At 38.5% G+C, this 15860-nt stretch overlaps 2 protein-coding genes across 2 annotated transcripts in view; one reads left to right on the plus strand and one right to left on the minus strand.

The window, feature by feature from the left end:
- The window catches only part of Trappc3l (trafficking protein particle complex subunit 3L), a 66717-nt gene that overhangs the window by 8326 nt on the left and 42531 nt on the right, over nucleotides 1-15860 (plus strand). The window contains exon 4 of the mRNA XM_063253866.1: nucleotides 23-122. Within this exon, the coding sequence (XP_063109936.1) occupies nucleotides 23-122 (100 nt within the window). The remainder of the gene's footprint in view (nucleotides 1-22; nucleotides 123-15860) is intronic.
- The window catches only part of Calhm5 (calcium homeostasis modulator family member 5), a 55383-nt gene that overhangs the window by 2505 nt on the left and 37018 nt on the right, over nucleotides 1-15860 (minus strand). The gene's annotated exons all lie outside the window — the stretch shown is intronic.

The following is a 15860-nucleotide window of genomic DNA, read 5'->3' on the forward strand; positions in this document are numbered from 1 at the left end:
CCACTGTCTCCTTCATGCACAGGGGATATGGCATTGGAACACGGCTGGTGGAAGACTTCTTGGCTCGGTCCTGTGTGAGAAGATGCCACAATTATTCAGAAATTACACACATAATTGCTGAGGTAAATGCATTTTTAGCTGTGTCCTTATGCTTTGAAAGTCTGATTCTTCCTGAGACTGGTGTTTGTCTGGTCCAGTTAGCAACCTTCCATCTGTATATGTTGCTAGGTGCTGAGACAGGTGTTCCTGATTTAGAAGCATTTTATTTCAGCGCATAGATATAACTGTTGTGAACAGAAAGTGGAATGCTTCCAGGCCTTCGTGCTCCTATTGGTTTCCTGAGTACATTTGATCAGCAATTTCACTTGCACGCACTTTTCTGAAGGAGTTAAACATCTCAGTACAGTGACACATACATACCTATGCTTTCCTGAGTGCAGTGTGTGTCTGTGTCACACTGGGAAAAGTGCTTCGGGAAGGTAAACAGAAGGAGGGTGCACCTGGAACCCTCTAACACACCCGCATCAGCCTCTTTACATAGTCATTTAATATGCAGAAGGAGTCTTTAGCAGCACAGAGAATATTGCTGTAACCATTTTCTAAGAAAGGAAAATAGCTTCCTGTAAATGTATGAGGTTTGGAATCTTTCACAGCCATGATTCTGGAGACACCTCAGAGTCATTCAAGGCTAGCTGGACTTAATGAGATATAAAATTGTGTCATGCATGCTTAGCCAGTGTTCCTTTATTCTTCAGATCTGTGCCAATTAACGTTCTTAATATGTGAGAGACCCAGAAGTGTGCATGGCTATGAGATACGTAGGGGATCCTTGGATGCTGCCCAAAGGTACACACAGCTGACCAATTCAATCAGCCTGTGTTTCTTTCCTCTCTTGATCTTTGTATCTTTTTGTGCAGGGACAAATTCACTCTTTCCATGCAGGGCTCTGGTACTATCCCATAGTGTTTTGCGATTCTCATTGTAGTTATTTAAATTTTGCCTTGAATCCTCTTTTTAACTGTCTGAAGTAGGCAGAATAGGATTTTTTTCCCATTGTACAGATAAGAACCTTGAGTACCACACAGAATATGATGAAAATAAATAATGGTTTATATGAAAAATTAAACATTCCAAACCATAGTCTTCTCCAAAGAGAAGAGTTAACCTTTAGTTAACTCCAGTAGCTGTATCTGTAGATCCTAATTTGCATATGAATTATCATCCATGCTTCATTTTATACCTTAAATTATTTATACTTTGAGTTTCTTCTATAAGGGAAACCATACGGTATTTAACTTTCTGATTAATTTCACTTAGCTTTTAGTCTCAAGATGCATTGATTTTTCTCCAAATTCCTCAAATCTATTGTTTTTAATGGCTGAGCAGTACTTCAGTGTGTTTATATGCAACATTTTCTTTATCCACCTAGCTGTTGTAAGTTGTGCTCCTTGAACATAGCTAGGTATGTGTCACTGTACTGAGATCTTTAACTCCTTCAGAAAAGTGCCTGCAAGTGAAATTGCTGATCAAATAGAATTTCTAGTTATAGCTTTTTGAGGATTCTCCATACTTAATTTCCATGGTTAGATGCTAGTTTACAATCCTAACCGTGATGTGAAAGGGTCCCTTTTCCCCTGTAGCACTGTTATACTAGCATCTGTTACATCCTAAGCTTTTGATGACAATCATTCTTCCTAGAATAAGATGGAATTTCAGTGTCATTTTACTGCATATTCTTATTATGGCCAAAGATATTGAACATTTTTTAAAAATTTTTATTTAAAGAAAGACTAAACAAAACAGAAAACAGGTAGAAATAATAGTTACTTTCATAGAAAAAATAAACTGTAAGAAATCACTAGTTGATGATTACATATTGTCCACTTACAAATAGTTGTTCAATATACAAAAGTGAAACATACAAAGTGGGGATTAAAATAGCAAGACTGCAAGCAGCTCTGTTCAACTATCCAACAAAAACTTAGTAATGTGGTTATCAATCCTATACACTTAAACATACATGCAGTTATCCATATCTTCATTTATGTTGAGATTAAACAAACCAAAGCAGGCTAAAATCACTCTGAACAAAGAATAATAGTATTTCTGCATTTCACATCATGACAGTCCAGGATCAGCACTGGGTACTGTAGTGTCTCTTTTTCTTCAAAGTATGTGTTCATTTCATCATGTGTCATAAGATCAGTTCTTGTAAACTGTTTATAGGTCCTACGTATGCATGAGTCTTAACATGTATTTCTATCTTTTCTGTATCAGAGGGAGAAACAAAACAAAACATATTCCTATAAACACATGAAATGAAAAAGACATATAAAACTACTGTACAAGGAGTTCTACCATAGTTACTGTATTGTCTCTTGTTATCTTCAATACAATTATCTATATCATCAGACATAGTATAATTGAATATAGCAGTATATAACAATATTAATAAAAACACAACTTTGTAGATAGCATAAAACTTCAAAAATAGGTAGTAATCAAACCAGAATGGGTATCATAGTGAATCTTGTCATCTTCAGTGTAGTTGCCCATACTTTCAGACTTCATACTATCAATCATAACAGTTTTGAATAAAATCTGTTGATACTAAACATTAATCAAACAAGCCATATTTAACTAACATCAGTCATGATAAAACAGTATAAGTTATAGGAGGCCTCAGATTGAGTTAATAGGAAATTAAAGATGATTACTGTACTATATCATGTTATTTTGGGGTAGTTATCTGTACCCTCAGATCTAGTGCAAGTAGACAAACTGGACAGAATAAAATCTAAGCAGAATGGTGCGAGTAATATAGGTTTTAAATCCTGATACACTATTAACAATATCTTCTGCCATCTTTTTTAAGACTAGTCCTCCCCTTTCACTCACCCAGGGTGCACTGTGCATTTTTAGGTCTCACCAACACCTTCAGTTTTTAGATTGGGGGGGCAACCTGCTATTTACCTAAGTGGTTCTGAACCTTCTCTTTCTTGGACTTGATCTCTAGCTGTATTACTTTACCTATTAAGGCCTGCCTTTTCAAGCTATCCACAAATAGTGGTCTAGTTGCCCCTATTACTCTCTGGTTCCCTGTCACATAGAGCATTGTTTTCTCATGTTTGATTTTCAGTCCATAAACCCTTTTTTAGATTATATTTCCTATAAAGAGCATCTCAGTGGACCCCACCTCCTGATCTACTCTGCTTGTGTTTTTCTTTTTTTTAGTGTATCAAGGCCGTCTATATTAGAGATTATAGCCAACCTTCTCTGCCTCATTTCTGTTGTGCTCTTTTTCTGCCATTAGTTGTCTGCTTTTCTTTTTCATTCCACTTTCTGCTCCATTCCTTGAGGCCTTTCTTCCTTTCTGGAATCTTGGTACTTTTCTCTCTCTCTAGAATGTCCTTCAGTATTCTCTGTAGGGTTGGATTGGTGGTTGTGAATTTCCCAAGTTCCTCTTTGTCTTGGAAGCATTTTGTTTCTCTATTAATTTCTAGAGACATTTTTTCAGGGTACATCAATATGGGCTGGAGGTTATTTTCTTTCAGGGCTTGGAATACTTTGCTCCAAGCTCTTCTTGATTTGATGGTCTATGTTGAGAAGTCTGCTGTGATTTTGATGGGTTTTCTGTTATAGGTAATCTGTTTCTCTTCTCTGACAGCTTTTAATATTCTGTTCTTATACTGAATTTCTGAGATATTGATTATTGTATGCCTGGGTATAGCTCTGTTTTGGTTGTAGGTGGCTGGATTTCTGTATGTCTCATACATCTGAATATCATTTCCTTTGCCTATGCTTGGGAAGTTTTCCTTAATTATTTCTGTGAATAGCCCTTGTAGTTCCTTTGTTTGTACCCCTGATTCTTCATTCACATTCTTTATTCTTAAGTTATAGATCATCCTGTTGTCTTCTAGCCTTTGTATTTTTACTGCCTGTTTCCTTGCTATTTTTAAGAAAATTTTCCTTTCATGATCACACATTGCAAACCTGTCTTCCAGTTTGGACAATCTATTCTTAGTTTCTTTCAAGTAATTTTGCCATCTTTCAATGGATATTTTTATTTCCTGGTAATCTCTTTGAACCTGCTTCATGTATTTTATGTTTTCTTTATATTCTTCATCAAACACTTCTCTCCTTTTTTTGTGCTCCTCCATTCTTCCATCTGTGTCTTCTTGAGAGGTGCTTAGCATTTCTTTTATTAATCTATTTATATCTTGCTTTACTTGGTTAAATATTTCACTTTTGAGCTCATCTATGAGGTCCTGAAGATATCTCTTTATGCCCACTGATGCTGTGTCTGATATTATATGCTTGCTGTCCTCAATCTCTTTTGTATTTACCTCTCCTGGATCAATGTTCTCAGGGTTTGGGGCTGAGGACTTTTTCTTGTTGCTTCCTCTTCTCATGTTTTTGGTTTCTTCCATACAGGTGTATAGAGGAAGTCCCAGTCCCTTTCCTTGTTGGTTATGGTTCTTCTCAAATGTGCTGGCTAGGTGATCCTGCCAACTCCAGTGTGTTATTGAGGTGCAAACCAGGGTGGCACATGCTGGCTCCTTCCCTCTGGGTCAGTCAACCTGCCGAGGCCTTCACTGTGTTAGTGTGCACCACACATAGGGAATTGGTTTGGGACAACTTATTGGGTCTCAGCCAGGGGTATGATCCAGGCCAAGCTCACTCCATCAGTCTCATCTGGGAAGGGAACAACTGATTGAAGTCACTGCTGTTCCTTGTTCTTGCCAATCCTGCCCAATTCCAAAATGTCATCTCATTGGTGCCCCTTTCCCATAGAAGGGTTTTATTCCTGACACTCACCGCAAGTCAATGCAGGTCTGCTGCTGGCTGACTCCATTCTCCCTTGAGCTAAGCCACCTCCAACTTCAATGTGACTTCAGTGTGACTGCAGTTCCAATGAGTCGAAGCAGCAGGAATTTGGGCACATAAAAGCACAGAATCTTAGTTGCCTCAATAGTAGCCCCAGGACTGCATTTTGAGTGGTTATTTTCACTTTACTTTCTTCCTGGGTTGAGAGGATCCATCTCCCTCTGTCCAGGACTCCCCATGCTGTGTTATTTCGACAACTGCATTGTCTGTCCCAGGGAGCCTCTGTAGTCTGCTCTTATCTATCTGCCATCTTTACTGGAATAAGATGTTGAATGTTTGCATCATGTGTTGTTTGGCCACTTGCACATCTTCTACTAAAAATGCTCATTTCAGTTTCCCTTTGTGATTGGACCTTATATTTAGAGAAGTCTATTCTTTTTTTTTTTTTTTAGTTTCTTGTCCATTGTATATATTATCCCACTGTCTGAGAATTATTCACTACCAAATTTCTTCCCATAGTATAGTTTGTCTCTTTACTCTATGTTTGTTTCCTTTGCCGTGCAGAAGCTTTTTAATCCTATTTGTGGACCCTTGGTGTTATTGTTTGTACAACTGGTGTTCTGTTCGTAAAACCACACTATTCACATAGTTTCATGAATTTTATTTATTTTACCTTCCATCAGATTGTTTCTGCTTTATTTTTTTATTTTGAAGAGAATAAAACCAAACAAAATGAAACAGAATAGAGTTAATCAAAACAAAATGATGAATGTGATACATGATTTTAAAACAAAATACAAGGAAATCAATAATGGCTACCATAATGCCTCTTGTTATCTTCAAAAGAATTTTCCATATCATCAAGCATAATAAAATCAAATGAAATAGTACAGAATAAAACCAATAAAAACAAAACAATGGAAGCAGTACAGGATTTCAAAAGAAAATAATAGGGAAACCATAGTGGGTACCATAATGCATCTTGTTATCTTCTAAGTGGTTGCCTATGCCATCAGACATAATACTATCAAACAAAACAAAATAGAATAAAACTAGTCAAAAAAAACAATGAAAGCAATACAGGGCTTCAAAACAAGTTAATAGGAAATAAAAAATGGTTACCATAATATATTTTATTTTTGAAATAGCTGTCCATGCCATCAAATATAAACTGAGACAAAGCAAAACAGAATAAAACCAAATTAAACAGAACAATGAAAACAATATGGCTTTCAAATCATGATAACAGATTAATAATGGCCACTGCCTTCCCTTTTTAAATAATTCCTCCCCTTTCACTTTCACAGGGTGCACTGTACAGTTTGGATCCCACTAACCCCTTTAGTTTTTATACTAGGGAGATAACATGATATTCACCCATGTGACTCTGAACCATTTTACCCATGAGCACGATCTCAAGTTGTACCCATTTACCTACAAAAACCTCCAGGGTATTTTTCTTTATAGCTGAGTGGTTTTACATTGTATAAAAATGCCATGACTTCCTTAACCAGTCTGCAACAGATAGGCAGGCTACTCCCACTTCTTTCTGGTTCCCTGTCACATAGAACATTTTTGTCTCTCCTCTGACTTTCAGTCTATGAACCCCTTTTGGGATAAATGTGTTTCTTGTATAAAGCATATTGGTGGACCCTATATTTTAATCCACTCTGCCTTTCTTTTTATTGGTGAATTGAGGCCATTAGTATTAGTGATTATGGCCAACATGCACTGGCTCATCTCTGTCATGCTATTTTCCTGCTGTTGCCTGTTTACTTTTCCCCTCCATTCCATGCTCTGCCTTGCTCAGAGAGTCCCCTCTGCTGCTATTCCTGAAACTATGGTCCTTTTTCTGTCTCTCTAGAATGTCCTTCAGCCTTCTTTGTAGGGTGGGTTTGATCATCATGAATTCCTTCAGTTGTTCTTTGTCATGGGAGTATCTTCTTTCTCCATTAATTTTGAAAGATAGTTTTGCAAGTACATCAACCAGGGTTGGAAGGTGTTTTCTTTTAGGACTTGAAATATTTCATTCCAAGCTCTTCTTGATTTGATGGCTTGTGTTGAGAAGTCTGCGGTGATTCTAATCAGTTTTCTTTTATAGGTGATCTGTTTCTTTGCTCTGACAGCTTTTAATACTCTGTTCTTGTGTTAAATTTCTGGGATCTTGATCATTATATGTCTGGGTGTAGATTTATTTTGGTTATGGCTAGCTGTAGTTCTATAGTCCTCATTTAGCTGACTGTCATTTCCTTTTCCTATGCTTGGGAAGTTTTCTTTCATTATTTCTGCAAGTAGACTTTTAATGTCATTTGTGTTGACCCCTGATTTTTTTACTCACACCTATTACTCTCAAGTTATGTTTCTTTGGGTTGTGTTGTAGCTGCTGAATTGCTACTTCCTGGCTCCTTGTTTTTTTTTTTTAAAGGATCTTTCCTTTCACCATCACAAGCTGCAAACCTGTCTTCAAGGTTTGAAATTCTATCTTCAGTTTCTTTTGAGTGGCTTTGCCAGCTTTCAATGGAGTTTTTAATTTCCTAGCTGTTTCTTTGAATCTGTTTCATGTATTCTGTCTTGTATATAATCTTCATTCAAGGTTTCCCTCATTTTCCTATGATCCTCTATTCTTCCATCTATATCTTCTTTAGAGGTGCCTGGCAATTCTTTCATTATCGTTTTTTATTTCTTCTTTTACCTGAGATGGTATTTCTGTTCTAATTTCTTTTATAGCCTCATGAAGTTGTTTCTTTACTTTAGTTGCTGTTACTTCAGAAAGCTCAGGTTTGCAACTCCCAATCTCTTCTGTGCTTACATCTCCTGGCCCAGCTCTGCTTGGGTTGGAGAAAAGAGTCTCCCTTTTGCATCTTTGTCTTGACATATTCCTGGGTTCTTCTGGACAAGCGGGTAGTGGGGCTCCAGACACTTCCCACATTGGCTACAATGTCTCTGAAGCAAGACTATTTGGTTCTCCTGGCCAGTGCTGGCTATGAGCATCTGATGGTGACCATTGTGTCCACTGGTGCAGGGCTGTCTGCTGTTTTTCTCAGCCTGCTTTGGCTCACTGGTGGCTGGAGGACTGCACACAGTGCTGGTCTCTGCATCCTAGCTAGGTACTGTCGTGGACCTAAAATGATGGTTGCTGGAGTGCCCGTGGGGGGCAGGGCTGGTGGCCACCTCTCTATGAGCTGGTTAAGGATGGGAAACCTCCACCATGGTTGTTAAGAGTACACAAGGGGTGGAGCTGGCTGCCACCTCCAGGCCAAACTGGTTAGGGTTAGGGCTAGGGGAGCCTTGTGATGGCTGTTGGAATACACACAGGAGTGGAGCTCAGTCCAAGCAATTTCCACCAGTCTGCTCCCAGCTGGGAGCTGCTGGAGGGAGCTGACTGTAGTTCTGGTTCCGGGTTTACCCTGGACTACTCCAGAATGGCTCCTGGCCAATGGCTGTCTCCCATGTGAGAAATGAACTCTCTGCACTCACCGCCAGCCAGTGCAGTCCTCAGCGTCCACTGCTCCCTTCCACCACAGCGTCTCTTGGCAGAGGCCTTCACACTTGCCAGCCACCACCGTCACTGTGACCAAGTGTCCCTAGGTTCCAGCAGCTCCTCTTGTACTGTGGGTCCAGCTCTGGGTAAAGGCGTTGCCACTACCACCTTCACTGTTTAAGTTTTTCTTTTTTACTCTCTCTGTGGGCTTCAATTGTCACTAGGTTCTTCCTGGGTCCAGGAGACCCACTTTCTTCCTTATCATCTTCCCCCTGATGCTATATTCCAGCATCTGGACTGTTTCTCTTAAAGAGGCTGTTTTCTCCTATTCTTACTTGATTGAGTGGAAAGTTTGTATTCAGTCTAGAGCAGTGCAGAATGTTAAAAGAGAGGAGGTAACTAGATAAGAAAAGAGTTAATGAGGGGGAACACCGAGGGAGTCACCACAGAGAAGGCTGTGGTGGCTCTCTGCAGACAAAGGGCAGGTTCTGATGGGGGAAGAGCTCTGGGAGCTGATGTGAGCTGATTTATTTCATGAGAGTGCAGGACATTGGGTAAATCTTTACAAGCATGAGCTTTGGCAAAGACTTTTGGGAGGAATAAGCCATAGGGGCTTCTGGGAAGAAGGAGGGATGCATTTTGAACTGGGTACAGTTTTGAATTGCTGCCGTGACGATTGTGCTGTCTCTCAGATGAGGGTCAGGGGGATCTAACATTACTGTTCTGCCATCTCCCCAGAAGTCTGTTTCTGCTTTAATAGCTAGGTCTCTGATGCATTTTGATCTTACTTTAGTTCATGGCAAGAGATAGGAGCTTACATTCAACCTTCTGCCTGTGCATAAGCACTTTTCCAGCCTGTTTATTGAGAGCCTCTCTTTCCGCAAGCAAATGTTGTTTGAGCCTTTGTCAAAGATCACATGATGGAATGTGCCTGGCCTTTTTTCTTAAGCATATTTTGAGCATCTTTTCCATATATGTTGGCAGAACATAAGATAGTGAAGCAATGGTTTGAAAAATAAGATAACTTTTCACTAAACCCATTCTATGGTCAAAATTATATTCTAAGGTCAAAAACATGTTACTCTCCACTCACATAAAGGTAGATAGCTGTTTTGGTTCATCCTACTTGGTAGTTCCCCTGAGCTGTGTGTGTGTGTGTGTGTGTGTGTGTGTGTGGTCCTAGATCTTGAACTCAGGGCCTTTATACCAAGCTTCATCCCCAGCCCTAAGTTAGCCAGACTACATTTGGACGTGCTGGTTCTTCTGCCTCACTTCCCTGTGTGCTGGGTTACAGGCATGCTCCGGTCTCCCTGAATTTCCTTGCCCTTTCTGTTAGTAAGTCCCAGTCTTCCAGCAGTGGTGGTCAGGTTGTTTATGAATGACTGACCCTTGACATTTGTCCAACCCGTCCCATTGTCTGCATAAAACTGTGTAATGATGAACATCTTAAAAAGCTTAGCTTGCAGATACTTAAACAGAACATTGACTGATTGAAAATCACATAGTGATCACATAGTGAACAATGAAACTTGACTCAGACATTAAAGATTGCTATTTATTCTTTGGTGCCTGAAAAACAAAATTATTTTAAAAACTGATGAGGGGGGAGCTCCTTTCTAAAGATATGTTACAGGAACCAGTTGTAATATTTTTCTCTGGAACTGTTTGTATATTTGTGAGACAGATATTTTCCCATCTAAAGATAAATTTGGTTATGTTTAAAAATAGATGTTTAAGATTTTTTTAATCTATAAACCAGATTGGAGCAGAGTCCTGTACATTCTCATTTCTGAGCATTTGGAATAACTTTCTGACCTGCTCTGGAAAAGTAGAGCTCACGTCTTTGACCCAGACAAAGCTGGCTGTTGACCTAACTGGGTTCCAGTTAGAGCAGTTCAGTGACACCTGAGGACTCTCCGGTTCCCTTACTGTTCTTGGCTCTGAGTACAGTCCAGTCGCTGAAAGGTTTGTGTGAATTTGCTAGAGATGATTTCACATATTTATTTTAATTAGAGAAACATAAGAGTTTTCTCTAGTAAGGAAGAAGTCACTTTATGAAATATGTGGTCAGAAATAGTAGGAGAAAGATAATTATAAAGACCAGAGAAGAAATCAACAAAATTGAGACAAAAAAGAAAGGATCAATGAATCAAAGAGTTTGTTCTTTACACAAATAAATACGATAAACAAATTCTAACCAATCTAACCAAAAAAAGAAAAAACCCAAATGAAAGCAATTAGAAATGAAAGAAGTAAAATCCCATTGGGTACTGCCAAAAATCAAGAAAATCCTTGACAATTACTTTTTCAACGCATATTAAAAAATTGGAGAATTTAGAAGAAATGGATAGATTTCTAGTACATATTAATTACCAAAACTGAACCAAAAATATTTTAAAATTCCAAATAATCCAATAGCAGGTGTGATATTGAACCAACACTAAAAATTCTACCAATAAGAGAAGAGCCAGGGCTCTTTTGACACTGAATTTTATAAAACTTAAGGAAAGATCTAATATCAAACTCCTCAAGCTTTTTTTTTTTGAGACAGGGTTTCACTATACAGTTCAGGCTGACCTTGAACTCACTTTGTAGCCTTGCCTGGCCCTGAACCCATGGGAAAACTCCTGCCTCAGCCTCCTAAGTGCTGGAATTACAGATGTGTGCCACAATGTTTGGCTCTTCAAACTTTTTAATGAATTTGAAAGAGAAGAAATTCTCCCCAAGTCACTCCTAGAAACTGATTTTCCCTGATTCCAAAACCAGACAAGGATTCAAACAAAATAGAACTATGCACCAATCTCTTTACTGAATAAGAATGCAAAAATCCTCAACAACATATTAGCAAACAAGATACAACAAATCATAAAACGAGCATACGTCGTGAACAAGTAGGTTTCATCCCAAGTATGCAAAGATGATTAAATATGCACAAAAGAAGGAACAAAAATCTCACAATCATCTCAATAGACTCAAAAAAGCCCTTGATACAATCCAATATCCTTTCATAATAAATACATTGAAAAAACAGCTATAGGTAAAAACCATTTATGACAAACTTACATTAAATGGGAAAACACTGAAAGCTTTCCCTCAAAAATCAGGAACAAGACAAAGATGTCCACTGTCACCATACCTACTCAACTTGTTATCAAAACGTCAGCCTGAGCAATTAAGCAAGAAAAAGATATAAAAGGGGCATGAGTAGGAAGGGAAGGAGTCAAATTAATTTTTACAGACATGATCCCCTCCATAAAAAACTCAAAAAATTCCACCAAAAGACCCCTAAAATTAATAACCAAATTCAGTAATGAAACAGGATAAAATTAACATGGAAATAGTAGCGTGCCTGTACACCAATAATGAATCCACTAAGAAAAAAATTAGGAAAAATATGATTCACATCACCACCAATAAAAATTAAATACTTTCTAATTAACCTAAATAAGAAAGTGAAAGGCCTCTACAGAGAAAACTACAATATCCTGCAAAAGGAAATCAAAGAGGCCATTGGAAGATGGAAAGTCATCCTCTATTCCTGAATAGGCAGGACAAATACAATCAAAATGGTCATGTTTCCAAAATTCATATACAGATTTGATAGGCTCCCAATCAAAATGCCAACAGAACAGAAGAAAACAATCTTAAAACTCCATTGGAATCAGAGGACCCAGAATAAAACACCATGCTGGGTGACAAGAGCAAAGAAGGAGCCATCAGAATTCTGGACTTGAAGTTCTTTTACACACGCTCGGTGATGAACATACAATGGTACTGTACAAAATCAGACATATGGATCAATGGCGCAGGATAGAAGATAGGGGCCAACCTTCGACTTTTGATCTTTAACAAAGGGGCCAAAAACTTACACTGGAAGACAGACAGTGTCTTTAATGCATGGTGATAGGAAAACTGGCTCTCCACTTGCAGGAGACTGAATGTAGATCAGTATTTCTCACCATGCACTAAACTAAAATTAAGATAGATCAAATAGTTAAATGTATAAAAAGATATATTTAGCCTGTGAGGTGATGAAATAGGAAAAGCCCTTGAAGCCATAGTCAAGGAGCTTCTAAAAGAAGTCTGGTCACCAGTCAGATTGTATCAAATTAAAAAGATTTTGTACAGTGAAAGAAATAACCAGCAGAGTGCCCAGACAGCACACAGAATGCTAAAATACAGTGCCACCTTCCTCATACAGAGGATTAATATCTAATATTAAGAAATTTTAGAAATTAGACTCCCTAAATAAAAGGTCCAGTAAAAAACTGAGCAAGTGAGTAGCCACTCACAGAAGCCAAGTGGCCAATAAATATATGAGGAAATGTTCAGCTTTACTGACCACTGAAGAAATGCAAATTAAAATTAACTCTGAGATTTCACCCAAACCCAGAAAAAATGACCATCATCAAGTCATCTAAAAAGGAATGAAGATTAAATTAAAAATCTGGGGGAAAAACCTTTCTACATTTTTGGGGGTATCTGGAATCAGTCTCAGGACCTCATGCATACAAGGCAGGTGCTCCACTGAACTAATTTCTACCTTCTTTGTGGGAATGTAAACTAATACAATTTGAATCATTCAGTTCAATTGTGTTGTGTCCATATGCCAGTTTTCCACAAAGAATATAAACTTTATGTACCGCAAACATGTACTAGTGAAAAAAGAATTAAACGTAAAAAAGAAATAATTGCCTACAAATATTATTATCCTCACATGGCTGCTAACAAACACTTATAAAAGCTACTTTCAGAGGTGGCTAAGATGGTGGAAGTCACACAAAACTTCCTTGTTATCCATGGTCCTCTCTCAGGTATCCTTCGTGTGTATCAGACACAGGAAAAGCACAAACCGAAATCCCAAGGAATTATGTCAAGAATAGTATAGGATTATTAGAGGCCTAACCAGGAATTTTTACTCAGTAATAATCAATGAAGGTTAGTTTAGACATAAGAAAAGAAGAAGGACAAAAAAGAAGAGGAGTAAAAGGAAAGAAGAGAAAAGGAGAAAGAATGAATGAAAAGCCCTCTTTTGTTCAGGTTCCTTGGGAAGAGAGTTTTCTTCAGAAGGAGGAGTTTGAGGTTATTTCTCAGGTACCCAGCATGTTTAAGGGCTCCTTGAACCCCTCTCAGGAGCCACTACGCATTTTGACTTGACAATAAACTCTTCAGAATGGAAGCAGAACCAGAGCCTTGTATATGTGTAACATTAAAGAAGAAAAGGCTGAAGGGGAATCTAGAAATATTATATGAAGTATACAAGAAAGACCACAGATTCCTGTCTCAGACAAAAAGAAACAAAAATTCCCAAAGAATGTACACCATTTCAGAAAGCATATTTTGCTTTTGAAAGAAATAAAGTACCTTTTAAAGATATCTGCTCTCCTAACTGCAAAATTTTAGTGGACTAGAAATGAGTTTGTTTTACATGAAGTTAAAAACATGTGCATCTTCTCTAATCCTTCCACGTCTTGTTAGGCACTGTGGCGTCAGATAAAATTCTGGGCAATAGGTTCACTTCTACTGCTCCATGAGATCAGTCCCATCCCCTGCAACCCGCTCTGCTGCAGGCCACTCATCTCCTGGCCTTTGCAGCTTCCTTCAGAAGCCTGATTATCTTCCTTCTGATGATTTTCACGTCTCTGGAAAAATGGTCCTTTGCATACGGCAGACACTGTCCATTTGAGCAGCGCTGTAATGCAGGTGAAGGGCCATGATCCACCCAGGGTGCTTTGCTTATACTTAGCAGCTTCTATGCAAAGATCTGGTTTTTGACAACATTATGTCATTCATCCTTGAAAACACTCGCAGAAGATGCAGGTAGCAAGTAACAACTGCATCTGTTTTATAAAGAACTAGGGCAAAACCAGAGGCAGTGTGGTCACTTGCTGCCCTTGGAGCAGAGCAGAGTGAGGAATAGAATCCCATAGCTGTAAGTTTTGTCCGGCTGATCTCTTTGGGCAGACACTGTCAGCATCCATCCTTCTCCAGAACTGCGCCTTCACAGAACTCACGATCTCTGTCCTACTTGCAGAGAAGCAAAGAACAAACCTGCATTTGAGGAGAACTGGCTAAGAAATGTATTACCAGGAGTGATACCCCTGCGTGCGTTCACAAAAGACTGCAAGTAGCCCACATTTCACTCTGTTCCTCTGCTTTGGAAGATGAAGCTTGTGTAACTTCTGGTACTAATATCATCCCCTCTCCCTCACTGCACCTTGTTCAAAGGGAAGGTCACTATGTCACTAGGCCGCCTGCACATTCTTCTAATGTGCGTTCATCCTCAGATTTTGCCATCTGGTGGTTGAAAAAGATATGTCATGACCCAAGCCAAATCACTGATCAGACCATCTTTAGTCTGGATTATATTTTACACGTAAAAAAGGGATGATAGGCTGACTCTACTTTCCAATTCCTGAAAAATAAAGATCCAGTTATAAGATGTGATGTTGTCACATGTCTTATATCTTGTGATGTTGCCCACAAGTATGCCTACAAATGTTAGTAAGAGGTACCATAGGTGCCTTCCATATCTATGGGTCCACGTCTCCAAACCAACTAACCACAGACCAAAAGAAAAAGAACTTGAAGAGAAAATTGAGACAGAGCATGAATGGTCTTTTTCATGTCATTATTTTCTGAGTAATACAGTATAACAAATATTTAGGTAGCATGCACATTGAATTAGGTGTCATAAACTAGAGGTCACTCACAGTTACATGCACATCTTATTACCATTTTGTATAAAGGATTTGAATAGCAAGAGGTCTTGGTATCTACCGGTTATCTTGGCACTTTCCTGTGGCAATTCTCTGTGAATACCGAAGAATAACTGATTTATTAGCTGTAATATAACACAGTATTGAGAAACATTAATGATACAGGGGCTTTGTTCACAAGAATTGAAAATATTTCTTATGTATCATCTCTACTTTCATTATAAGTGACACAGGGATGATAGAGTGTTGGTGCACAATTATAATGTAAGAACATACTTGTAAAATAGAAAACTCATAGGTATTTCATGATACAAATTAGCAATTGGAGTTCTCTGACCAACTTTCTACTGCTCACTTCAATTGACCTTGACAGTGTATCAGACATATGGTAGGCTGGAAGTTACAGTTTCCTTGTATGATTTGGAGGTCTTATTGCTGCAGAAAAATTACTAAGTCAAACAAAGAAAGAATCTGCACTACAGAGATAACCCTAACCCTAACCTTAACCTTACCCCTATCTCTATCCCTAACCCTAAACCTAACCTTAACCCTAACCCTAACCCTAACCCAGCAGACTCTTTTGGGATCATTCCAAGCTGTGTACCTCTGATAAGCACTGAGTCAGAGTAATTGTCTATGCCTTAACACACCTTGGGCAAGTTAAGGACACCTTTAACTATGCTCACTCTGTAAGGGTCCCCAGAACACTTGTTCCCAGAGTGGCTCTATATTATGATACATAATTACTTTGTTTCAACAAATTTGCTTAAAACTACCCTGCCTGTCAATGTATGACTCAATGCATGTTATTTGCTTAGTATGTCCCGCTTCTA

Source organism: Cavia porcellus, unplaced genomic scaffold (genome assembly GCF_034190915.1).
Source record: "Cavia porcellus strain 051 isolate PalLab524CR breed Dunkin Hartley unplaced genomic scaffold, mCavPor4.1 scaffold_7, whole genome shotgun sequence".
Classification (NCBI taxonomy): domain Eukaryota; kingdom Metazoa; phylum Chordata; class Mammalia; order Rodentia; family Caviidae; genus Cavia; species Cavia porcellus.